This window comes from Phycodurus eques, chromosome 15 (genome assembly GCF_024500275.1).
Source record: "Phycodurus eques isolate BA_2022a chromosome 15, UOR_Pequ_1.1, whole genome shotgun sequence".
NCBI classification, from domain to species: Eukaryota; Metazoa; Chordata; class Actinopteri; order Syngnathiformes; family Syngnathidae; genus Phycodurus; species Phycodurus eques.
Genome location: NC_084539.1, coordinates 2,356,126 through 2,380,341, shown reverse-complemented (window position 1 = coordinate 2,380,341; position 24,216 = coordinate 2,356,126). Strand labels below are relative to the sequence as shown.

Below are 24,216 nucleotides of genomic sequence, written 5' to 3'. Positions count from 1 at the left end.
TTTTTTGGAACGTGTTGCAGCCATAAAATTCCACGTTCATGATTATTTGCTAAAAACAATAACATTTATCAGTTGAAAAATTCAATATGTTGTCCCAATTTCATTGGAATTGGGGTTGCATATGGTGATGTCACCTCACCTTATTACCTAACCTAACTGAGGTGATTATTAGAGGTGCAACAATTAATGGATTATAAAATGATTAACAACTATTTGGAGACATCGTTTAATAATTTGTCCAAATCCTTGGAATTTCAGCCTTTGAAAAATATGCTCAGATTTCTGTTGTCCTGCATGAAAGCAGACTGATAATTTTTGCGTTTGATTAAAGGAAGACATTTGCAAACATCTGGTTTAATTTTGGAAAACAATGATCAACATTTGTGCCTTCGCTGCTTCAAATGTGTGCGGTGGATGAGGGGGCGCCAGGCAGAGGGTGCATCAAGGCACCACCGGCAACACTGAAATGCTTTTGGTTTATTTTCATCGTGTTTACTATTACTGTATTGCACCCACAGTGAGCTCTACAATGTATATATGATTGTTTTGGTTTAATTTTGTGCCCGTTTGGAATTTTACTGTTGACTCTTTTTCTGATATTTCTTTAGTTCTGATTTTTTTTTTTTTTTTTATTCAGTACTCTATTTTAGGTCGTTATTTTCTATGTGATTTTATTTGTTGTTGCCCTTATAATTGGCTTCTTTTTTTCCCCTTGTGTTACACATTTTCGCAGTTTGCATTTCCAGTTTTCTGAAACCAAAAATAATAAAGCAGATGACCCTTTTGCAGTCAATGCACAGTACACTCACACGTTTACTTTTTTCGGTAGGCCGAAATGATACTCAGTACCAAGTTTGTGCTTTACCAGTGTTGCGTCAATCCAGTCTCGTAGCTGATTGTGCTCCCTTCTGAGATTCAAAACCATACATGGGTCAAGAAAAGTGGAGGGCTGACAGAAGATAAGTACACAGCACCGCCAGAGCCGCACACGTGAGCGTACCATAAACTCATTGCGGCAGTGTTACACTGCAATTAATTTATAGTAAGTGTGTGAATGATCAATATGATCATATTTTAGAACATATACATGGCCCCCCCAAAAATACATTTTGCTTAGGCGTCTGCTGATAGGCTAATGAAAAAAACAAAAGAGCAATTTGACACACGGACACAAAAGGCATTTTGTCGAAGGGGATTGGAGACGTGGCTCAATACAGCCAGCAGGGGGCGCCGTTGTCGATCCTTTTTGTGGTGGGCCCAAATAAGGAAATGACGTGGCTCAATACAGCCAAGCAGGGGCGCCGTTGTCGTTCCTTTTTGTGGCGGGCCCAAATAAGGAAACGACGTGGCTCCATACAGCCAGCAGGGGGCGCCGTTGTCGTCCCTTTTTGTGGCGGGCCCAAATAAGGAAATGACGTGGCGCATACACGGCAATGGTTGCAAATAGAAAACCCAAGTGGTGACACCGCTCCGGTGGTGGGACGGCGTGGGTTCGAGGAGGTTTCATTCGGAGCCCGCAGCTGACAGAGGACCGGGTGCAGCTGCAGCTTGTCGTCTCGAAGGTGGTTCATGTTTTGTTGCAGTTTGCTAACGGCTAACACGCTAGATGCTAAAACCAATGGTCCCAAAAACTACATGATCATATTCATATTTCTATGAGGCTAAGCGGGTGCTTGTTGAAAATGTGTTGTGGCGTTCTGGAAGAGACCTTCGGCGGTCCGTCCTTCGATTTGGCTCAAGTGCGGATGGGGCGTCCGTGGTGATCGCTTGCCTGACTTGCATGTTGATCGTTCGCAACTTTTCTCGGTTCTTGGTGACAAAACTCATTGAAACCGACAGCTCCACTACTCCGTGTGGGTGTGCGATGCTGCTTTTAAACCTTGCGATATATTCCGATATTATCTGGAAAATGGTCATTTGCGTGAAGTCTATCGGGATTTAAATGTACAGTGGACCCCCGCATACTCGCGGTTGTTACCTATTTTGGGATTCCTCCCCCCCCCCCTTTTTTTTTTTTTTTTTTCCCCCACTTTTTCCAAATTCATTTTTTCTTTTCAATTTTTTTCTGTTTTTCCTTATTGGCGGTTTATCCCCCCTCTTTAGGTTTGTTTGTTTTGTTTTCCAACATCGGGCGTCAATTATTGCCCGCAAGTCCCTATCCTTTGCTAATAGCAGACGTCCACTGTTTTGTAGTACTGTGCACGTTAATAGTCCTGCCAGACTTCACATTAAAATCATTTATTTTCATGCGTAGCGAGACTGTAGTACTACTACTGACACATTCCTAACACGATTCTTTTTTTCTTTTTCTTTTTAATACATGTTTTACCATAATATACATTCCTATTTCTATATTTGAGTGCATTAGTTAAGCTGAGGTGCATTCGTTGCATGCTGAAGAGCGATACATTGCACGCAGGCATGCAATTGTGTCCCATGTCCTCGTTAATATTTATCATACTAGAATATACAATAAATAAATAACACTGGGCTGCTCTGTTTGAAGGTTTAGATTTAGCATATCATCAGTGCTAATTGTGCATGTCTTTTTGCATTACTCTATGTTAGCATTAAGGTAGCAGACGTTCTTTAATTCTCTTGCTCTGCCACTGGCGACTATCGAAGTCAGGTATCCCCTTTAGGCGGGCCGGGAATGGAACATGTGAAATTCTATGTTTACAACTGCATTATGTCCAGGAAAAGGAACGTGCCGTCTCAGTAGCATGAAAAAATGTTACCAAAGTTGTATTCGATGCAAGCTCCATGAGTACTCTTGTCTTGTCTTGCCTGCCGGTGGGCGCTTATGACTTTAGAAAAGAGACGGTGGCTTCGCGATTACCACAGCCCGCCGGAGCCCGAGCCGCCCATAGTAGCATTGGAACATGGACCCCAACGTAGAAGGGGAAAAAATGCACAGCTGTCATTGTCCACAAGAGACTGCTGAAGAGCCAATGTGCAGCAGTTTGACACATCGACGCATCATCATGTGCGTCAGAAAGAAATTGTCTTTGTGTTCATGGAAATTGGATGCATCGACAGTCCTAGTGGTATCGGTGAGTACTAAAGAGTGAATACTAGTACTGGTATCTGTCTGGGGGGGGGGGGATCTCAAACATCCATCCATTTGCTGAACCACTTATACTCACTTGGGTATGCTGGCGCCTATCTCAGCTGGCTTCGGGTGAGAGGCGGGGTACACCCTGAACTGGTCGCCAGCCAATCGTAGGGCGCATAGAAACAAACAACCACTCACATTCACACCCACGGGCAATGGAAAGTCCTCGATGAACTTAGCATGCGTGTTTTTGGGATGTGGGAGGAAACCGGAGTGCCCGGGGAAAACCCACGCAGGCACGGGGGGGAACATACAAACTCCACACAAGCGGGGCCGGGATTGAACCCCGGCTCTAACCAGCGCCGCCTTCCGTTTTATCGAGGTTCCACTGTACATACAAAGGTGTATCACATTCCTTCTGTGCACTTAACGTCCATGCGCGTCTATCTGTCATGAAATCCTAGTTTGTCATTGATTTGGACAGGCTACTGATGAGGACTTCTTTTCTGTTTCCCTGTTAACTACTGTAAAACGTAATTTTTAGATCATGGAATCGTGTTAACTACTAGATGTTAGGTTGAGCTATTGTCATTTGTGACGAATTGTACCTTGTATAAGACCTGCGGCTAAACTATGCGTTTGTTGGGCTTCCTGCAGGATGGGTGACACGCCGGGAGAGACAAACTTCTACTCCAACGCAGAGGGCTACTGGAAGGAAGTTCCGCCGACCGTGGACGGCATGCTGGGGGGCTACGGGAGCATCTCCAGTATCGATATAAATGGATCCAGGGCTTTCCTTCGCAAATTCCTCGGAGTAAAATGTCTTCTGAAACTATTCTTGTTGCACGGACGACACATTTAACAGCTTCAGTCCAGTTATGCACAATGGTTCCTCGTGCAGTGCCTTGAAAAAGTATCGGCCCCCTTCTCAAATCCGTATATTTTTGCATGGTTTCCCCACTTTAAGATCATCAAATAAATGTAACTATCAGACAAATATAACCCAAGTGAAGTTTAAATGCTGTTTTTAAATGATTTCCATTCGGAGAAAATAAATATTTAAAGTTACCTTGCCCTGTGTGAAAAAGTAACTACCCCCTTGTTAAATCAAAATCTTGGGTTAATTTTCAATGGCCACACCCAAGCCTGATGACCTCCAGGCCTGTTCAGTTAAGAAATCACTTCAACAGAATCTGTCCCGACAAAAGATCGAAAGAAGCTGCACGCAAAATGACCCGATCCAGAGGAATACAATAATTGGCATCAGTCTGGAAGGGCTTACAAAAGCCATTTCTCAAGCTTTAGGATGCCAGCGAACCGGCATTATCATCATATGGAAGAGCGGTGAACCTTCCCAGGAGTGGCTGGCCGACAGATTACACCGAGAACAGCAATGACGCGTCCGGGTTGGCCACAAAGGAACTCGGGCCGACTTCAAAAGAACCGCGAGCCTCCCTTGCCTCACTTAAGGTCAGTGTTCGTGACACAACAATAGGACGAGACGAGGCAAAAATGGCGGAGTTCCAAGGTGAAAACCACTGCTGGCCACAAAGAACGTAAAGGCTCGTTTTACTTTGCAAAAAAAAAAAAAAAAAGACTTTGGGGAGAATCTTCTATTGACTGACGAGATGAAAGTTGGGCTTTTTGCAAAGTGCGCGTGTCTCGTTACATCTGGCATACTGTAAATGTCGCACAGCATTTGAGGAAAAACAACATCCGACAGTCAAACGTGGTGTTGGTAGTGTGATGGTCTCGGGCTGCGCTTTCCCTTCAGGACCTGGACGACTTGCTGTGATCGATGGAACCATGAATTCTGCTCTTGAACAGAAAATCCTGAAGGACAGTGTTCAGCCATCAGTTTGCGACCTCAAGCTGAAGCGCACTTGGCTTCTGCGGCGGGACAACGATCCAAAACACACCAGCAAGTCAACATCTGAATTGTGTGTACTAAAAAAAAAAAAAAAAAAAAAAAAAAAACGAAGGTTGTGGAGTGGCCTTGTCAAAGCCTGGACTGATTGAAATGACCTAAAAAAGGCCGTTCATGCCGGAAAAGCCAGCTTTTTTGCTGAATGGAAACAATTCTGCAAGGAAAAGTGGGCCAAAATATCTCCCAGAGATGGGAAAGACTCATTGGCAGTTAGAGAAAATGCTTGATTTCGGTCGTAAACCCAGTTCTTAGGTTTAGGGGGCCATTCCTTTTTCCACACAGGGAACTTTGAATAGTTTTTTTTTTTTGTTTCCCCCCCTTAATAAATGAAGTAAGTCATCATTTAAAAAAAAAAAGCATTTTAAGTTCAATTGGGTTATAGTTGTGTGATTTACCTTTGTTTGACCATCTTAAAGTCAGGAAACTATGCAAGAAATATTGAAGTTGCGAAAAGGGGGCCAACACTTTTTTGAGAGAGAAAGACCCAAAAATTCCACCAGCACCATTGATGGAACAGTAAATAGTAGTACTTCGAGATGCTATTGATATTGATATTTTTTCTCCCTGAATCTATTCTAATAAAGACGAATAAATCATTATACTGTATCTTTTATTTAGAATTGCTCAAACAAATGTCCCAAAACCTTTTGCGCAATACTGTGTTTGCCACGCAATCTAATAATAGACACGTGTGTCTTCTTCTATAATAATTCCCTCAACATTGGATTGATCCTGAATCTTGCATTCTGGACACCCGTGTGTGCTTGCCACTGCTGCAGGAAGGCGAGGGGAAGACAAGTGCAGGCTGCGCTCTGGACTGCGGCGCAGGTATCGGGAGGATCTCCAAGCGTCTGCTGCTGCCTCTCTTCAAAACCGCGGACCTGGTGGACGTGACGCAGGAATTCCTGGACAAAGCTAAGACGTACCTGGGAGAGGATGGAAAGCGAGTGGGGAACTACTTCTGTAGCGGCCTGCAGGACTTTGTACCAGAGAGTGGACGCTATGATGTCATCTGGATCCAGTGGGTCATTGGTGAGTCTGGCTGATTCGGCATCATGTGCTCATGAGACGTTCAGCAGACACTTCATTAAGAGTACTACGTAATCGAGTAGTTGTATCAAAGCTAGTAAAGCTCAGTTTTCAATTAAATTGTGACTCAAAAATCTGCATTTCTATCCTGATTACCACCGTACGAGGGGCAGTCGAAAGTAATGAGCCCAATTGTATTCATTTTTTTCTGACATTTTCGGCTTTTAGTTTAAATACTTGTTTGAAGGTTTATTCAAAGAAAGTTTTGTCGAAGCCTGTCCTCTCCTTGCCAGCCATTTCGGAAACGACCTCATTATCGGATGTCCGTCAGAAGCGGAGAGCGGTGACTGAATTGTTTTGCTTTGGAAGGGGAACCACCGCGAAACATTTTCACAAGGTTGCAAAATGTGTATGGGCAAGGCGCAGTCCAAAAGTGGGTGTCCGGGATCAAAGGCAAAGAACAAAAGCCTGCTTTGAGTGAGGCCAGTGACAAAGCTAAGGAGCAGCAGACCATCTTCAGCAGTTAATCCTGGGAATAGTGGTGGGCTGGAGGCGCTGATCAGAGAAGATCATGAAGTCACCCTTAGCGGTGGCTCATCACTTTTTGACTGCCCCTCGTACAGCGGTAATCGGGATAGAAATGCGGATTTATGAGTCACAATTGAGCCATCCAGATCTCCCCTTCAGGCCACCTGACCGACAACCACTTGGTGGAGTTCTTACGGCGCTGCCAAAAAGCCTTGCGACCCGATGGCCTCATCGTCATCAAGGACAATGTTTCATACGAAGGGGTAGTCCCGGACGATGAGGACAGCAGTGTATGTCGAGACCTGGAAATAGTCCGTAGCCTGGTGAGCAGAGCGGGTTTGAGAATCATCTACGAGGAGCAACAACGTAACTTCCCAAAGGAGATCTACCAAGTCCACAGTCTGGCACTCCGATAAGAAGTGCGCCTACTTTGGCAGAGTGCCATTTCTGATATTTAATATGATGTTTCTAGTCAACAGTCCTGACAGGACGGGCACTTGTTGATGCGTTCTTTAGTATGTTTTGACCGTGGAGGTCTGGGCGCCATCATCATCTTCAACTGTATCTTTGAACGTTTCTTCCAGGCTAAGTTATCAGTCAAGTCATTTTAACGTGAAGCTAATGGAGGTACATGAAGAACCTTTTCTTACACACGGTTCCAACTTAGTTCGTCACAGTTGGACTTCAACCGCCGCCTCAATTACAAATTGGACTGCCTCGGTCGTCACGACGACTTCGAAGCAGAAACTTTGTCACTGACCAATAACGACTGCGTCTTATATCGGAGAGATGTGAACACTTTTATAATTCACTGTAAGTGCAGGCCTTTGTAATCAATGCTTGAATTGTGCATTTTAGAACAGTAAATGTTTTTCACGAGATCATACCACGGTATCAGCTAAATTAAAAAGCGGTGTTTCTCAGTACGCTTTTCTACTTGTCTATATTGCAGCTGACTTTGTGCTAAATATTGTAAAAGTCAAAATGATCTCACTGAATTGACACCCTTTGACATTGGCACTGTAACATGCTACAGTGGCTTTTTGGAAGGAGCCAATAGGAAATTACCAACACCATGATGCGCAATACAACACTGGCATTGAAACAGGAGTTCAGAACAATAATCAAGATCTTGCACCATTATTAAAAAGAAAAAAAACAATTGATTGTTAACTTGCCCCGTAGTCTATCAAGGACGTTTAGGCTGAAATTACATTGCACCTTCGAAGTGACAATTCCGCTCCCAAGTGGCACAATACAGACTTGTATCATGACAATGTTGAGGTAAAAAAAAAAAAAAAGTGGACTCATTTATCCTCCGAAAAGAATGAGGCCTATTACCCCCCCCCCCAAAAGTAATTCCAGATGTGGGGGTTACCCTCTTTTTAATAGACTTTACACCGATTTTATCGGCTGATAATTAGCATTTTGTGCCGATCGGCATTAATGTCATAATTCGACGATCCGCAAAAGACATTTCCTCTGCGTCTCCATCGCGCACGGTATATTTGAATCCAAAAGCGAGTTGTGTCTGACGGCCAATAAAGTTGTTAAAAAAAAAAACATCGGCGTTTGGGACAGGCAACACGTAATACCCGGATCAGACTACAAGACAAATTCGCTCTTTCGCTATGTCAGACTACTGCAATATAAAGTCTTGTATTCCGATACCAGCGCATCCCGTTTTTTACGATCACTGGGCTTTATCTCGTCAACTCAAACGTGACCGGATACACTCGTTACCGTGGCGACGACAACAAGAGTGCATCGTGCCAACTGTATTATAAGGACAAAATGGGGAAAACGTCTGTTGGTGATCACCGGTGCTCAGGACAGGAGAGGACGCTTGCTCGAGGTATGTTCCCGTACTTTGAATACGATGCGGCTCGCAAGCAGGCAACAAAAACGTTATGTAGCCTAGCACGCTAGTGCTAGCACTAACGGTTGGACGTAAGCATGCCGCCGTTCTGTCGGATCGTGCTCTAAAGTTTCGGTGTGGGTGAAGTCATTTAATTACAGTTAGTTGGCACCCATTATTTCTGTCATGTTGTAATGTTGGTTTGACCTGACTGATTGGAATACACGATCTGACTAGAGCAGTGATTTCCAACCTTTATGGAGTCAAAGAACATTTTACAATTGAAAAATCTCACGGCACACCAACAAACAAGAGTGGACACGTTCATTACTGTATGGACTTCCTGCCATCCAATAGAAGACCATTCATTTGTTCTGTCTGTCACTATGCCTCACTGGCATAAATAGATGAACAAAGATACATTATTTATTGTAAATAGAATTTTTGGAGCAATTAAGTACACAGGTATATCCAGTAAATTATAAATCATTTAAATAGACACACTGCTCCATCTTGTGATCGGTTATCGTTTTTTTAAACTCGCTGATCGGCTCCAAAATTCCTGGTCGTTGTAAAGCCTACTTTTTAAATCAATGTGCAGGGAGAGCAGGTAAGTAATGTTTAAAATGTTTATTATTATTGTTCTCGCTGCTCGCAGTTGACGCTTGTGGTACTCGGTTTACGTGCAATTCAGGCATTTATTCATGCGGATTGTTTCATGTGTTCGGTGAAGCGTATGTCACATGGAATGTAAATAGAAACAAGTACCGTAGTTGCATAAATGACACTTGAACTTGTTTTGGTACTTATTTTATTGTTGAAAAGTTCTTTCATCCTTTTGAAACCAATACATACGCATGGTGTGTCCTGCACAGTACAGCACATGCTGCTGTGAAATGTGAATGCCAATCATTACCAGGTCTCTCTCTGGGATTTTCCGGAACTCTCCATGGCCGCCAGCATCTTCTCTGCATCCTCAGGGGAAAGGCCTCCCTCCTGTTGGAACACCGACTTCAGCGCGTCACACACCCCATTTGGCATGTCTTTAGCATTTCTGTATAGATAAAGTACATTACTCTTAAGGACCATTCATGTGCAGTACAAGTCTGACATGTTTTAAGACCTTACCCAGCGATGTAGAAGTAGGCACCTTTATTTGCAATCATGTCCCAAATGAGCGTTGCGTTCTCTCGCACACGGTGCTGCACATAGACTTTTTCCTCCTGGAATGACAAACGCGCAAACACAGTGTGTTTTACATGTTAGCGCATAGCTTTGAATTGCAGCTAATACAGCCTCATCCGCCACTGTGCTGCTTAACTTTACATAACTATTAATATTTTTGCGCATTTGTCATGTAAAAGCAACACTTCCCTTTCCAGCATTTTATTGTAGGCTAGGAGAGCAGTAAAACATAAAGACGAGCGCACACACACACACACACACACGAGCTGCTGTCGACCACAGCTCATGCCCAGACACTCGCACGCAGACTTGCCACGCCACCCCACCAGGTCCGACCTCTTTAAGGCACTTGCGTGTACACAGACACTACAATATGTGCAGTTTTGCCATAATGAGTACGGTTTTAAATTACCCATTCGGGGTTACGGCTGTATAGATAAACAACAATGTTTTGTCACAATCTATTTCAGTAACAAATGAGAGTAGTTTATTGTTTCTACACTATACACTGGCGTTAAGGATCATCCCATTTTTTTAGTATTGGAAGTATTCATATTTTTTATTCAAAATAGTTGAAGTCGTGTGAAGGGCTAATCACAACATAACTGTAAAAAACAACATGAAAATACTTATGAGGAAAGTGAGCTTATAAAATACCCTTCACTTTTTTTTATTTTTGGAGTATTGTTTTTAGTGAACGTCGCCCTACAATTGTGGCAGAAATCTGATTTTTTTTTTGGCCACATTTTTATGAATTAATCTTTTGTTTGGGGGGGATTTTGTCCTGACCCTGGCTACTAGTTTTTTTTTTCTTTGTTTAAAAAGTTGGCAGGTACACATATTGTATAGTGTTATGCTTGAAATTAATTTTTCTGTGTTCAAATATATCCATTTAATTAAATAATATTGCGTGCGGCGGCACGGCGAACGACTGGTTAGCAAATCTGCCTCACAGTTCTGAGGACCGAGGTTCAAATCCCGGCCCCGCCTTTGTGGAGTTTGCATGTTCTCCCCGTGCCTGCGTGGCTTTTCTCCGGGCACTCCGGTTTCCTCCCACATCCCAAAAACGTGCGCGGTAGGTTCATTGAAGACTCTAAATTGCCCGTAGGCGTGAATGGGAGTTCGATTGGTTGTTTGTATCTATGCGCCCTGTGATTGGCCGGCAACCAGTTCAGGGTGTACCCCGCCTCTCGCCCGAAGACAGCTGGGATAGGCTCCAGCGCGCCCGGGACCCTTCTGAGGAGAAGCGGAATGGAAGATGAATGAATAATGCGATTTAAAGGTCAAATGTTTTTTCAAGCATATGGGAGGGGTACAATATTTTGATATGGTCTACTCTCTATATCATAGATTTTCACCACTGGTGGGTCTGGAAGGTATCCCCTGATAAACAGGCATTTACTGTTATGTGCCTTTCATAAAAAAAAATGAGGAGACTCTACAATTGTAGTGGTAGGCACAGTAAAAAGGAGGGCAACGACGTACGAAACAAACACGGACTGGGGTAGGGTAAAGCTAGTAAGTAAGTTAACATTGAGTAACGGAGTGACCTGGTCGCGAGAGAAGGCGGTGAAGAGGGTCAACTGTCCAGCTTTCATCATCTCCTTCCACTCGCACGTGAAGTAGAAGTCTTTGGACTCCGATCGACAACCGAAAAAAAGGACATTGGCTGTTGCGGTGGGAAGACAATAGTAGAGGTGACGTCATTATGAAGTCAGCTGTCAATGTTAATGGTCCTCAGTGCAGTACTCACCATTTTTACCCTCAGCAGTCCTCTCTTGTAAAGCTGACCTGAAAGGCGCCACTCCCGTTCCCGGTCCAACCATTATGAGAGGGGTGTTTGTTTCTGTGGGAAACCTAAGCGTTCCCTTCTTTACCCAGAGAGGCACGCAAACGTCTCCTGGAAGACGATGGAGAAGCACACAAGGCAACACTATTGGATATGTTGAGGTTCAGGTGGGCTTGTATATTAACACATATTTTGTTGATGATATTCTAATAAACACCCTCATAGAAAAGGGTAGATACAACCCGCTTCCTGATTTCTTATTTTTTTTCCCCATCATCAAACAAATCTAAATATTAGTCAAAGACAACACAAGCAGGCACAAAAACAAAACAAAAAATCCAAACCCACACGGCCCTGTGTGAAAAAGCGATTGCCCCCTAAACGGAATAACCGGTTGGGCCACCGTCAGCAGCAACAACTGCAATCAAGAGATTGCGATAACTTACAATGAGTCTCTTACAGCGCTGTGGAGGAATTTTGGCCCACTCATCTGAGCAGAATTGTTGAAATGCGTCAACCACAGCGTCTCTAAAATAATGGGGCACTGTCAAATACTGTAGCTGCGACAGCCACTCCCTTCTTTCTCGCCCTTGCTTAAAACTGGAAAGTTGTCGCTGGGAGGGGACAGTTCTCAAGATTGTGACCTAAAATCACCTGACTTGTTATTCAGTATCTGCCATTGTATGATACGGTGTGGGTCGGTTCTGATACTGTCAATTGAAACTGCATAAATATTACCTTTTTAAAAGCACTTTATATATATATATATATATATATATATATATATATATATATATATAAAAAAGCTTTTGTATTCAATTTCATTACATTGTGCACGTGGTCATATACTATATACAGTAACTACATAAATCATGACATCTACATGATCATATTTGCGAGAGTACTTCAATCAAAGTATAATATAGAGACACGCAATGCAATACAATACGCTCTTCCTGAGGTGCAAGCCCAATTAGGTTTCAAAACCAAAAATACCTTTTGTGGGGTCAAGGGAGGCCAACCAGGTGGAGCAGAGTCCTCTTCGTGGTTTCAATATCTTGGTTTTGTATTTGACCACAGCTACCAGGATCTGGAGCCTGTTTGAGTGAACCTGCGTGCGGGAAGGAGTATGCCACTTCATGGAATTCGACAATGTAGACATTTGGACAGATTTCGGGACGGTGCTGTTTGATGATCGGTGAAAACGCTGTGGGTCGCGCGTACCCGGAGAGAGGAGGCGATGGAAAATGAGCGGGGCTGGATCTCAGGAAACAGATCCGGCAGATGGTCGACTTTCAGTTGCGCTCTTGTGTGGGGGAAGTCTGCCAAGACCTGCAGCACAAGAGCACATTGACAAAAATCCTGTGCATTCAATTTGAAGGCATACAAAAAAACAATCAAATGATCAAAAACGAAATTGCATCCTAATAAATATGACTGATAGTCATTTGAAATTTGACAAAAATAATAAAGCGAGACGACATTTGTCCATAGCTTCCTAAATTTGCACATTTCTATTTTATATTTTCGGCTATGTGACGTTCATGCGCTGATTTAACAAAATAAATCAGGTGTTATTCACCAATTCCTGAGTTTTTGAGTCCGTTTTTCACGCAACACTTGTGCTTAATTATTTGAAGGCCTACTTTAAACTTTGACTTGACTCCCAAGATTGGAAAGTAACACTTTCACTTGAATGCAATTTTTGGCTCCTCTATCCACCTATATTGTCACACCTATGAAACGATTCACACTTAAACTATAGATGACAGTCTTATTCACTCATACTGTGGTCGTATTGATATTTGTATCATTGTAATTTTTCGGAGTTGTGTCAGTGCTTTAAAAGGCTCTTTATACTGTATATCGGAGAAATGCTAGTCGATAAGGCGCCGATCATCCTACCCTCTCAAACTCAAGAGGCGCAGCACTGTTTGCGTGCGCATAGACTCCGACGTCTCGATTCGCATGCGTGCATGTGTTTGAACTCGTTCTCTGTGTGGGGGTGCGGCACAAAATATATACGGCAGTGTAAGTTGAATGTCCCCCATTTCCAATTCTAGTTAGTAGAATACCCTAAAAATTCAAATGGCGGTACAGTAACAAAACATGTCAATATTATCGACTGAGCCGTTACCTCCAGTGCAGTGCGCCGCGGTTGGTTGCAGTAAATGCGCAGTTCCTCCTGACCTTCCGCTGAGCTGAACTCCGCCAGCTTTTCACGCTCCAACTCATCCTTTGAGAAGGCGGCGAGCAGTTCAAAAAAGGAGCGACGGGGCACGGCTCCAATGTCCAGGTAGCGCTGCGCCAGGTAACGCAAGGTCCAGGGTTGACGAAGCCTTGCAGGAACTGAGCATACGACGCTTTTAGTTGTGCGTTCTTCACAGCAGTCAGTCAATTCTGTAACAAGAAGGTTCACGCCATTCCATTCCATCCATCCATTTTCCGTACCGCTTCTCCTCACTATGGTCGCGAGCGTGCTGGAGCCTATCCTAGACAACCATTTGCACCTACGGACAATTTAGAGTCTTCGATGAACCTACCGCGCATGTTTTTGGGATGTGGGAGGAAACCGGAGTACCCGGAGAAAACCCACGCAGGCACGGGGAGATCATGCAAACTCCGCACAGTCGAGCCCGGATTTGAACCCAGGTCCTCAGAACTGTGAGGCAGGTGTGCTAACCAGTCGGCACGGCGGGCGACTGGCAAGGCTCATGCAGTCAAGTTAAATATATAAAATAAAATTAAAAATTTACAAAATTTAAAATCACAGTGGATAATAATATTGAGGGAATTGCCATGGGTTCAAACTTAAAAGAATGTATTTTTAATTCGGAACAATTACAGATGATCCCAAAAAGTGGATTTTTATAACTACGTGATTTACCGATTGATCACATTTGTTCCGTTTGCCAACAATTGTCAGTTAACTGCTCAAGCTATTTTATTGATCATCGATCGAGCATAATGTAATGTTATTTTCTCAGCAAAGTGCTTGTTGCTGTAATAAATTCATGTCTGCGGTCTGTTCATCTTTCTATGTATTATATGTACAATGGATATAAAAAGTCTACACACATTTCTTCAAAAGCCAGATTTTGGTGATGTGAAAAAAAAATAGACTAAGAAAGAATATAGCAACATTTCCCAATATGAATGTGAAGAATGAATAAATAAAAAGAAAGAATAGAAAACATTAAGTGAAATCCTTTCGAGAGAAGAAGTATAAAATAACTTGCATAATGACATTGCACAAGTGTGCACACCCCCATAACTGGGCATGTGGCTGTGTTCACATTCAAACTCATTTTGTCGCATATATGGGAGTCCGGACACAGCTGCCAGCATTTTAAACGCCTTTGATTAACCCCAAATAAAGTTTTGCTCTTCAAGTAGGCTTTTCCTGACATTTTTGTCGTCACATCTAACGGCACAACCAACGGTCTACCGAAAGCTTCCACAGCATGAGAGGGATCTCGCGATTCAAAAAGGTATTGGTCAGGACTAAGGAGAAGGGTGTAAACCCAGTGAAGACAGTCATAGTTAAATGACTATGAGTATATGGCACGAAAGTGACACTACCAAGAACTGGACATCCCTCCAGAATTGATGAAAAAATGAGAAGTGCCCAGGGAGGCTACAAAAGAGGCCGATAGAAACACCGAAAGAGCTACAGGAAATTCTGGAAAGTGTCAACAATCTCCCATCTTCTTTATATGTCTGGGGTAACCCAGGCCTTAGCCAAGGTGGAGGAAATCATGAGCAGTTCCAAATACTTGCCAGTGTTAGCCAAAAAACAACCTTCAGGCTTCTGCTAGAAAGCTGAAGATACAAAAGAACGTTATCCTTCAATATGGAAAATGAACCACAGCACACCAAAAGACCGGCGTCACATCAAGAGGATTAACGTTATGGAATGGCCCAGCCAGAGTCCAGACCTGAATCCAAACGAAAATCTGTAGGGTGTGACCTGAAGAGGGCTGTGCACAGGATAAACCTTCACAACCTGACAGTTTTGAAGTGTTTTTATACAAAGTAGGCAAATATTGTCTTATCAAGATGTGCCACACTGATAGACTCCTCCCCAAAAAGAGCGTTGTAAGTCTAAGGTGCTGCAACAAAGTATCAGTTTTATGCAACCAGATTATTCTCTGTTTTTTATTTTTGCCCTTAAAAGATCTCAGTTTATTTTTCAATTGAGTCGTACGGGTTTATAGGTCACATTAAAGGAGGAATTTTTTTTTACGTTACAAAAACCTGGCATTTCAACAGAGGTATGTAGACTTTATAAACACTGCACAGCAATACAGTACATTAGGTCACCGAGTTACAGTGGGAGGAAAAAGTGTGAACCCTTTGGAGCTTCTTAGATTTCTGCATAAATTGGTCATAACGTAGTCATCGAAAACAAGCCTAAATAGTTTGCTTAAACCAGTGATTTCCAACCGTTATGGAGCCAAGGCACATATTTTACAATTGAAAAATCTCACAGCACACTAACAAACAAATATATGCCACAAAAAGTGGAGACATTAATTACTGTATGTACTTCCTGCCATCTAATAGAAGAGCATTTATTTGTTCCGTCTGTCACTATGTCCCAAAGGCATAAAGAGATGAACAAAGATACATTATTTCTTGGAAATAAATAATGTTTTGGAGCAATTACGTAAAATTCTATAATTTCCCACAGCACACTAATGTGCTCCGCGGGGCACACTGGTTGGGAATCACTGGCTTAAACTAATACCACACAAACAATTATACGTTGACATATTCTTATTGAGCATCACGTAAACCTTCACAGGACACGGAGGAAAAAGTAAGCGAACACTTTGACTTAACGGATTGATCGTCATGTGGCAGCAAAAACATGAACCGGTTTCCTAAAGTTGCAGGTCAGATGTGCACAGTGATCATAATGGATTTTAGACCATTCCTACGTACAAAACATATGCAGTTCAAGCAAAATTCCAGGGATGTCTAGTAGGAATAGCTCTCTTGAGATCCTGCCAAAGCATCTCAATCAGGTTGAGGTCAGGACTTTGACTGGGCCACTTCAGAACACACATTTTCTTCTTCTGAAGCCATTCTGTTGTTGAATTGCTTTTGTGTTTTGGATCATTGAACGGTTACAACACCAATCCTCCTTTGAGCTTCAATTGTTAGACACATGGCCCAAAGTTCTTCTGCAAAATATCTTTCAGTTTTCCATTGATGATATCAAGTTGTCCAGGCCCTGAGCGACTTAAGCACACCCATACCATGATGTTCCCTTCACCATGCTTCACAGTTGGGATGTTTAGATGGTGGTATGCTGTGCCATTTTTCCTCCACACATGGCGTTGAGTGTTCCTCCCAAACAACTGATCTTTGGTTACATCTGTCCACAGAATGTTTTGCCAGTAGTACTGTGGAACATCTAACTGCTATTTAACAAACTTCTAACGTGAAATGGGTTTTTTTTTGGGAGAGCAAAGGCTTCCTCCTCAGTGTTCCCCCATGAAGCCCGTTCGTGTTTAATGTTTTACATATAGTAGATTTGCTAACAGAGATGTTGGCATGTGCCAGTCATTTAATTTAAGTCTTCAGTTGCCCCGCTAGCGTTCTTTTTTTACCTAATTGAGCATTCTGCGGGCGGCACGGTGGATGACTGGTTAGAGGGTCAGCCTCACAGTTCTGAAGACCGGGTTCAATCCCCGGTCCCGCCTGTGTAGAGTTTGCATGTTCTCCCCGTGCCTGCGTGGGTTTTCTCCGGGCGCTCCGGTTTCCTCCCACATCCCCAAAACATGCATGGTAGGTTCATTGACAACTCTAAATTGCCCGTAGGTGTGAACGTGAGCGCGAGTGGTTGTTGGGTTGTTTGTTTGTATGTGCCCTGCGATTGGTTGGCAACCAGTTCAGGGTGGACCCCGCCACCTGCCCGATGATAGCTGGGATAGGCTCCAGCACGCCCGCGACCCTCGTGAGGAGAAGCGGCGCAGAAAATGGATGGATAGATGGATGAGCATTCTGCACTGTGCTCTTGCAGCAATCTTTACAGGATGGCTACTCCTTGAAAGCGAAGCAGGAGTGCTGAACTTTCATTGAAAGAAAACTTGTCTAACCGTGGACCAATGAACATCAAGACTTTTAGAGATACTTTTGTAATCTTTTCTAGCTTTATACAAGTCAACAATTCTTAATTGTAGGTCTTCTGAGAGCTTTCGAGAGCGGTATGGCATGTAACAGGCAATGGTTCAATCTATTTTTATTGACTTGACTCAAGCTTGGCTCGCCCTCGACGCTGATCAGCTCTCGGAGAATCCGTAACCTAGAGGTTCATGTACAGTTTCCTCCCTGTCCTGTGAATGTTTGGATGCTATTTTCAATAATAATAATAATAATAATATGAAAAGGCAATTATTAGTTTCATCTAAATTGCCATTGAATGTTTGCCCCTTCATCGTGTATCTTGGGAACCTAAAGTGCAGCAGAATTGTTTTGTAACCTTGGCCAGATCTGTGCCTTGCCACAATTCTGTTTCTGAGCTCTTCAGGCAGTTCCTTTGACCTCATGATTCTCATTTGCTCTGACATGCACTGTGAGCTTTAAGGTCTCATATAGAGAGGGGTGTGGCTTTCCTAATCAAGTCCAATCAGTACAATCAAACACAGCTGCACTCCAATGAAGGTGTAGAACCATCTCGAGGATGATCAGAAGAAAGGTACAGCACCCGAGTTAAATATGAGTGTCACAGCAAAGGGTCTGAATCCTTATGGCTGTGTGATATTTCAGTTTTTCTTTTTAAAAAATATATAAATAAATAAATAAATTTACCAAAAAAAAAAAATAATCAGCAAAAATCTCAACAATTCCGTTTTTTTTCTGTCAATACGGAGTGCTGTGTGTACATTAATGAGGAAAAAAATGAACTTAAATGATTTTAACAAATGGAACGAAAAACAGAGCGAAAGATTTAAGGGGGTCTGAAAACTACATGCCTACCTGTAGAGCCATCGGTTGCTGTAAGAGAGAATCTGGCCTCTGGATCTAATCTCATGAGTTGGCATAATTCCTGAACGTCTTCGACTGCGTTGCAAGGACGCATCATAACGATGTCACCTGCGGTAAAGCTACACAGAGGATCCATCAGCAAATGATGAGTGAAGTGAATTAAATCCGGAGGAAACCCTACGATGCGTAGGGAGACCATGCAAACCCAACGCCAGAAGGCCTGAGCAGAGATTTGAGTCTGCAGACAGTTTACAAACGGTTTATTATTCCTGTAAAAACTTAGTACATCACAAACTATTTCATTTCCTGTGTGACAAACCAACTCAAACACATAACAAAAAGGTCAGACTTACTCTATGTTGGATCCCGTGATGTCAAACTCAATGTGCCTCACATCTTGAAAATGTTTCGGGTGAGATACTCTCTCATTGGACAGAAGTTTGGCATAAAAGGGATGCGACTGAGAGAGGCCACTTTGTTGTGTAGGAATTATTTGACGGTCATGTGTCTTCTCATTTATATCATCCAGGAAGTTAAAAGTGTAAGTTGGTGGAAGCCTGATGAGAAATGAGGTCGAATTCATATATTTTACAAAACAGGACTTCAAGGTCTTTTGAGGTTTGAAAACTAAACCTCATGTAAATTGGAATAAACTAAATTCGTTTCTGAATATTAAAGCAAGTACAAGTACTCACGGCTCATCGTCCCTCAGTGGGATCATATCTGCAAAACATGGGTACAGAGCGAACACTTTTTCCCAAAATGATGTTAGCCATGCATCGATCACCACATCGGGCCTGTTTTGATAAACACATTTTGAAGTGACGTAAGTGACATGAAGACGTAGGATATATGAATAAATCCAGTCACAGATGCAGTGCTTAATAAACATGTTACATCACCACCCATGTAAGGATTATACCACAGCAGGTAAAATGTTGAGAGCTCACTGAAATTGAGAGTGCACATGAAATAGTTCTTCTGGTTTTTATGACAGGGCTGATACATTTGTTTAGCAATGCATATGGTATGCAAACAAATGCAAGGTATGCAAGCAAAAAGTATGGAAACAGGTCAAATATAAAACATTATTCATAGAGCAGCCACTAAAAATGATTGTTTAAAGAGCAGGGACATTGTTTACCTAATTTGTTTCATAACGACATACTTTAAATGTAATTAAATTCCATTTTCAGTTATTCAAATGAATACAACTCTACAATAACTGGAACCCAATTTCAGTTGAAATTTTTTTCATTTTCTTTCGGACCATGCCCCTTACCCCAGGTCATGCTGGTCATCAGCTAGTCCGACAGGCAGCAGCAGACTGGCACCCAACTGTGCAAGACGCTTGTGAAGCTTCTTGGCCACAAAATTGAACCTACAAACAAATGCAGTGTGTAGACTTACTCAAGCTAATGAGTCATTCTGAATGAGCACTATAGTGATAATAGTGAATCAGACTTACTTTGGGTAAGAGGAGTCCCCGAGGCCCAGGACGGCACAGTCCAGCTGACACAGCGATCCAACCGGTAAAGATTTCCTGAAGAGAAACCTCCAGAAGTTCTTTGGAGAGAAACATACATGAGCATAGTTGGTTAATTGACTTTATACTGGCTTTTGTCCATTGATTTCCATTCTGTCATATACACTCATCACAAAAAAGAGGTATCTGGCGTGCGAGTGAAATTCCAGGACAAACCTGAAATGCACTATTGCCTTTACAGGTGAACTTAATTTGAGCTTCTCCAAACTTTCAACGTACATGGCCAAATATTCTGCGCTTCGGTACTTTTTGCACAACTTGCTTTCCTCGAATATGATGTTCGGTGCCAACTTCACAACAGGTGTTTGACCCATGAGTTGACCGATACATTTCTTGGTTTAATCAGAATTGGTATTTAAACAGTCCTCTTTATAATGCCTGTCATATTTTGACATCATGAGATCAAGATGACACCTAACACTTGATTAACACTACTTTGTCATTGTGAGCCTTCAAACTGAATTTTCCCAGAGGGAAGTGGCCACTGAGATTTGGGTGTCATTAGCAGACCCACCTGCGAAAATCTGCTATAGAGATATTTTTGAAAAATTATTTTACACTCCCAACACGCTGTAAAAGTATTTAAACTTCTAAAAAAAACTCATAATAATAATAACATAACCCCTTATTAAAACACACTTTGTAAACGTATTTTAAGCAAAAAAATAAAAATAAAACTTGCAAGGATAATGTACAGAAAATACGGCACGTATTTTAGTGTCTGTATACATGCACATGCTTTTAAAAGGCTGGGCTAGTGGGGTGCCGTGTGACATCAGTGTGTGTCTGTCTTCAATGTGTTTTACTGTTCTCCCGGCATTTAAAGGGACTTTAAGCAGATAGCCGTGTTTTGTTTCTAAATACGTTAAAGATGTTTGAAGTGCTGAAAACATATGCAAAGACCACACACACATATACATATATATATATAAATATATATATATATATATATATATATATATATATACACATATATACACATACACACACACACCCACACACGGATAGTTTTGTAAACTTTCAGAGACAACATGGCTTCGTGGGGAACTCGATACTAGTGCATGGGGCAGTGCCGACTTACTACCCGGGCTTCTTCCTACATATAAACGCCATAGATGGGCTAACATAAATTAGCATGCATGTTACGGTAAATACAAACCTTTGAACAGCTACTACTACACATGAAGCCGCAACATTATTCACTGGCATATATATTCTCTCTATTATGTGAGAACAACGAATATTACTGCAGCTTAATAGGGTATCTTCTCTGTCTCTTCTTCCTCTTTATTACGCTGCCAGGCATGTGGTAATACACTAAAAGGTACGCAACTTTAAATTTGGACTTGCCAGTCCACTTTAAAAACCCATATAAAACGATTGCTGATGTATCAGTGATGTAGGATGAGCATAAAAGATGAACCGCAATATAATAAGGGTTCCCTGTAGTGCAGCGGTGTCAAAACTCATTTGCACATGGGGCAAAAACAGGAAGGGGGTGAATAGTTATTGAACAGACTACAACAAAACATTTTTTTATATAAATGTAAATCAAAATAGACAGGACATTATTCCCAAATCAATCAACTTAAACTTCAAAATGTGAACATGCTGTAAAAAAAAACGGAAAATATAAAAAAAAACTGTGCTTTTCAGTAAAAATTTAAAGAATTATATTTTCTTGGCAACAAGTTTGTTTATGTTTGGGGTAAGGTTCTATGTTGCAGAGCCCTTCAGAATGGACTGCCAGTGTTCATCAGTGAGGCGACTCCTATGTGGTATTTTGTTCATTTTCATCACAGACAACAGCTGCTCACACAGATATTTGCCCAAGAGTCACAGCATCCGAGCCACATGTAGACGGCGCTACTGAACGATGGCTGGTAACTTAATGTTCAATCGGGCAGCTCCTGTGCTGCATTATGGGATTTGAGGTTTGTGTGTCAACACAATTCACATCACGCCATTAAAAATGATATTGTGGCGTGTCGGGGACTCAGGAGGACGAGGTGTTTCCCAGCATAATTTGCTTTAGTCACAAGTATGCTTGACAGTATTATCATACATCATCTATGTGTTATTTTGTCCAGACATGGTGTAATAGTTAAAGCGGTGTCACGTATTTTGCTACTTTTGGTGGCGGTGAATCTGACACAATGTTACAATGTTAGTGCAATTAATGACACTCTGGTCTCTTGCGGCATCTCTTGCGGCACATGCATATTTGTGTCAAATATATTTTGCTGAGAATAGGAAAGACACCATATGTATACAGCTATCCCCCCCCCCCCCCCCCCCCCCCACTCACTACACGGGCCACGCGGTCCACCCCGATATATCATATATAAAATATGGCTAATACTGCCGCACTAAAGTATAGTACATTCCTTTTTGCACACCGGCTATGCAGTGAATTTGGTTTCCACTTCTGCTACTGACGTCACGCCAAAACACAGGGGGGGGGGTGTCGATTTTGGCGATGAAAAGGGGGTGTTCCAAAGGCAATTAGTTATGTGCCAATTCCTCCAAAATATATTATTGGAAATGATTGGAAAATCATTTTCTCGAGCAGAAAATACATAAAATCAAATTGTCAGTGAAATAAGGACCATACTTCCTTTCATAGCGATTTGCTAACTGATCCTACTGATGCATTACCTTCATGTTGTCAGGAGGGTCTCCTTGGCCAGTGGTTGAGCAGACAAAAACAACCAGTGACTCAGAGATCAAGTTAGCCTGTTATATGAGAGGAAAAACAAGACGGGACAGCCAATTACAGTTTGGTTACCACAGTATTCTGAATACCAGTCAGATTATTTTGAGATTAGAAATCTGCAAGTATGCCTTCAAAATCACAAGGGGAAGTTCCACACACATTGGTTATGTTACGTTAACCAGTTTATTTGAAAGGGGACAATGCAATTTTGTAAAACACATGAAGTGCACATGGACAGAATTAGCCAGAAGGCTAGTTTTGTAATTTCACAATCATATTTAGGTGATATAGAGAGCCCAAACCGAGTAAATTATACCACTGTCACCATTTAACGACAGTGTGTGTGGGGTTGAATATAAAATAAAATCAAATAAAAAATACAACTTACAACATTGTAGTCATCAAGAGCTGAGAAATGCATTTTGAGACGCCTTCTCAGCGCCTGCCTCGCAATCCTCTGAGCCGTGTCCTGGGCCGTCCCGGTCTGGCTCCCATAGAGGATGAGCAAAGCAGGGACTGACATTGTGACTGAAAGAGCAGAAATATGGTGAACGTTTTCATTTCGGTAAAGCACAGCAGGGTGATTGAAAGGTAACTCCCTATTTTTAAGTGCTTGTCATTTATTTCTGAACTCTAATTCTGACCAGAAATAAATATGAGAAGAAAGTGGATTTCATGGAGTTTTTTTTTTTTTTTTTAAATAGAACATATGAATAAATAAGTCTTTTAAAATAGGGAGTTACTTTTCAATCACCCAGTATATTTACCACCTAACAGATAGGCTCCAGCTCACCCGACCGGAGTGAGGAGAAGTAAAGAGGAAAGAACAGCCATGTCATCGGTGTCTGCATATTTATATTTTTGTACATTTGTCGTTCATGCGTGATCTAAACAAATAAATAAATCTGAAATTCCTCATTGGTTACTCAGTACGCATTCTTTTCACTGAATACGTAAGGAATGATTTTAAGGACCGCTTTTTTTTTTTTTTTTTTTTACCCTATTTTAATCATAATATTTTAACTTGAGTACAATTGTTGGCTACTCTACCCACCTGCGGACTTCGGTCGTTATAGAAACCTAACTTAAACTGTGCCCCATTCAATTATATCATGTACAGTAATGGAACAACCTTTATGTGCCCGACTGTGAACATCAGTTTTGCTAGCGACTACCATGCTAACAAGATATTATCAATTATACCTTGCATATCCACTTTTCTTCTCAGGTAACAAGGATGTCGAAGACTCTATTATGACAGACACTTACATTTCGTGGCACCATCGACAATGGCGAGAATCCCTTCAAATTAAATAATGTTTTGTGCGCCTGTGAACCGAAGAGCTGATGACCGTCACGCTTTACGGCATAAAAGTCGCGCTGTAGTTAGCCGGTGAACTGGCGCTACGTTCAATGGTCAGAAAAGGGATCGGAATTTCGAGGTTTTGAATCCGTTTTTGTTTTTTACTTTTTATTTCAATACCCATACTACAGAACAGTACTACAGACCTACTACATATTGGCTTAATGTGTTTTGTGAGCTGCAGTATTATTTAAATATTAAAACATCAATCACATCAATCATCT

At 42.0% G+C, this 24,216-nt stretch overlaps 2 protein-coding genes across 8 annotated transcripts; one reads left to right on the top strand and one right to left on the bottom strand.

Moving 5' to 3' along the window:
* Positions 1-1,400: 1,400 nt before the first annotated feature.
* On the top strand, positions 1,401-7,465 carry ntmt1 (N-terminal Xaa-Pro-Lys N-methyltransferase 1). Of its 3 annotated transcripts, none has more exons than XM_061699346.1 (4): positions 1,401-1,562; positions 3,713-3,869; positions 5,762-6,014; positions 6,699-7,465. In XM_061699346.1, exons 2-4 carry the CDS (start codon positions 3,714-3,716, stop codon positions 6,953-6,955), a joined length of 666 nt encoding a protein of 221 aa, XP_061555330.1. In that variant the 5' UTR covers positions 1,401-1,562; position 3,713; the 3' UTR covers positions 6,956-7,465. The 3 variants fall into 3 exon arrangements, with proteins under 3 accessions (XP_061555330.1, XP_061555332.1, XP_061555331.1); XM_061699348.1 differs by lacking the exon at positions 6,699-7,465 and adding an exon at positions 6,305-6,676; XM_061699347.1 differs by lacking the exon at positions 1,401-1,562 and adding an exon at positions 1,572-3,053.
* A 1,734-nt stretch (positions 7,466-9,199) lies between these two features.
* On the bottom strand, positions 9,200-24,174 carry ndor1 (NADPH dependent diflavin oxidoreductase 1). Of its 5 annotated transcripts, none has more exons than XM_061699021.1 (15): positions 23,833-24,174; positions 23,018-23,157; positions 22,572-22,649; positions 19,836-19,933; positions 19,650-19,748; positions 19,063-19,164; positions 18,721-18,924; positions 18,359-18,486; positions 13,509-13,771; positions 12,596-12,703; positions 12,368-12,482; positions 11,336-11,482; positions 11,133-11,251; positions 9,526-9,620; positions 9,200-9,393 (listed from the first exon to the last, which is right to left on the bottom strand). In XM_061699021.1, exons 1-15 carry the CDS (start codon positions 23,837-23,839, stop codon positions 9,228-9,230), a joined length of 1,869 nt encoding a protein of 622 aa, XP_061555005.1. In that variant the 5' UTR covers positions 23,840-24,174; the 3' UTR covers positions 9,200-9,227. The 5 variants fall into 5 exon arrangements, with proteins under 5 accessions (XP_061555005.1, XP_061555008.1, XP_061555006.1 ...); XM_061699024.1 differs by having other exon boundaries at positions 13,509-13,720; positions 23,833-24,171; XM_061699022.1 differs by having other exon boundaries at positions 23,899-24,167.
* Positions 24,175-24,216: the final 42 nt, after the last annotated feature.

Excerpts from the sequence above, each read along its gene's own strand:
- ntmt1 (XM_061699346.1), top strand. The coding sequence starts at position 3,714 with ATGGGTGACACGCCGGGAGAGACAAACTTCTACTCCAACGCAGAGGGC. Across the intron at positions 3,870-5,761 it reads TCCTTCGCAAATTCCTCGGA|GAAGGCGAGGGGAAGACAAG; the intron begins GTAAAATGTCTT and ends CCACTGCTGCAG. Across the intron at positions 6,015-6,698 it reads CTGGATCCAGTGGGTCATTG|GCCACCTGACCGACAACCAC; the intron begins GTGAGTCTGGCT and ends TCTCCCCTTCAG.
- ndor1 (XM_061699021.1), bottom strand. Across the intron at positions 12,704-13,508 it reads CGCGGCGCACTGCACTGGAG|GTCTTGGCAGACTTCCCCCA; the intron begins GTAACGGCTCAG and ends CTTGTGCTGCAG. Across the intron at positions 12,483-12,595 it reads CCATCGCCTCCTCTCTCCGG|GTTCACTCAAACAGGCTCCA; the intron begins GTACGCGCGACC and ends TCCCGCACGCAG.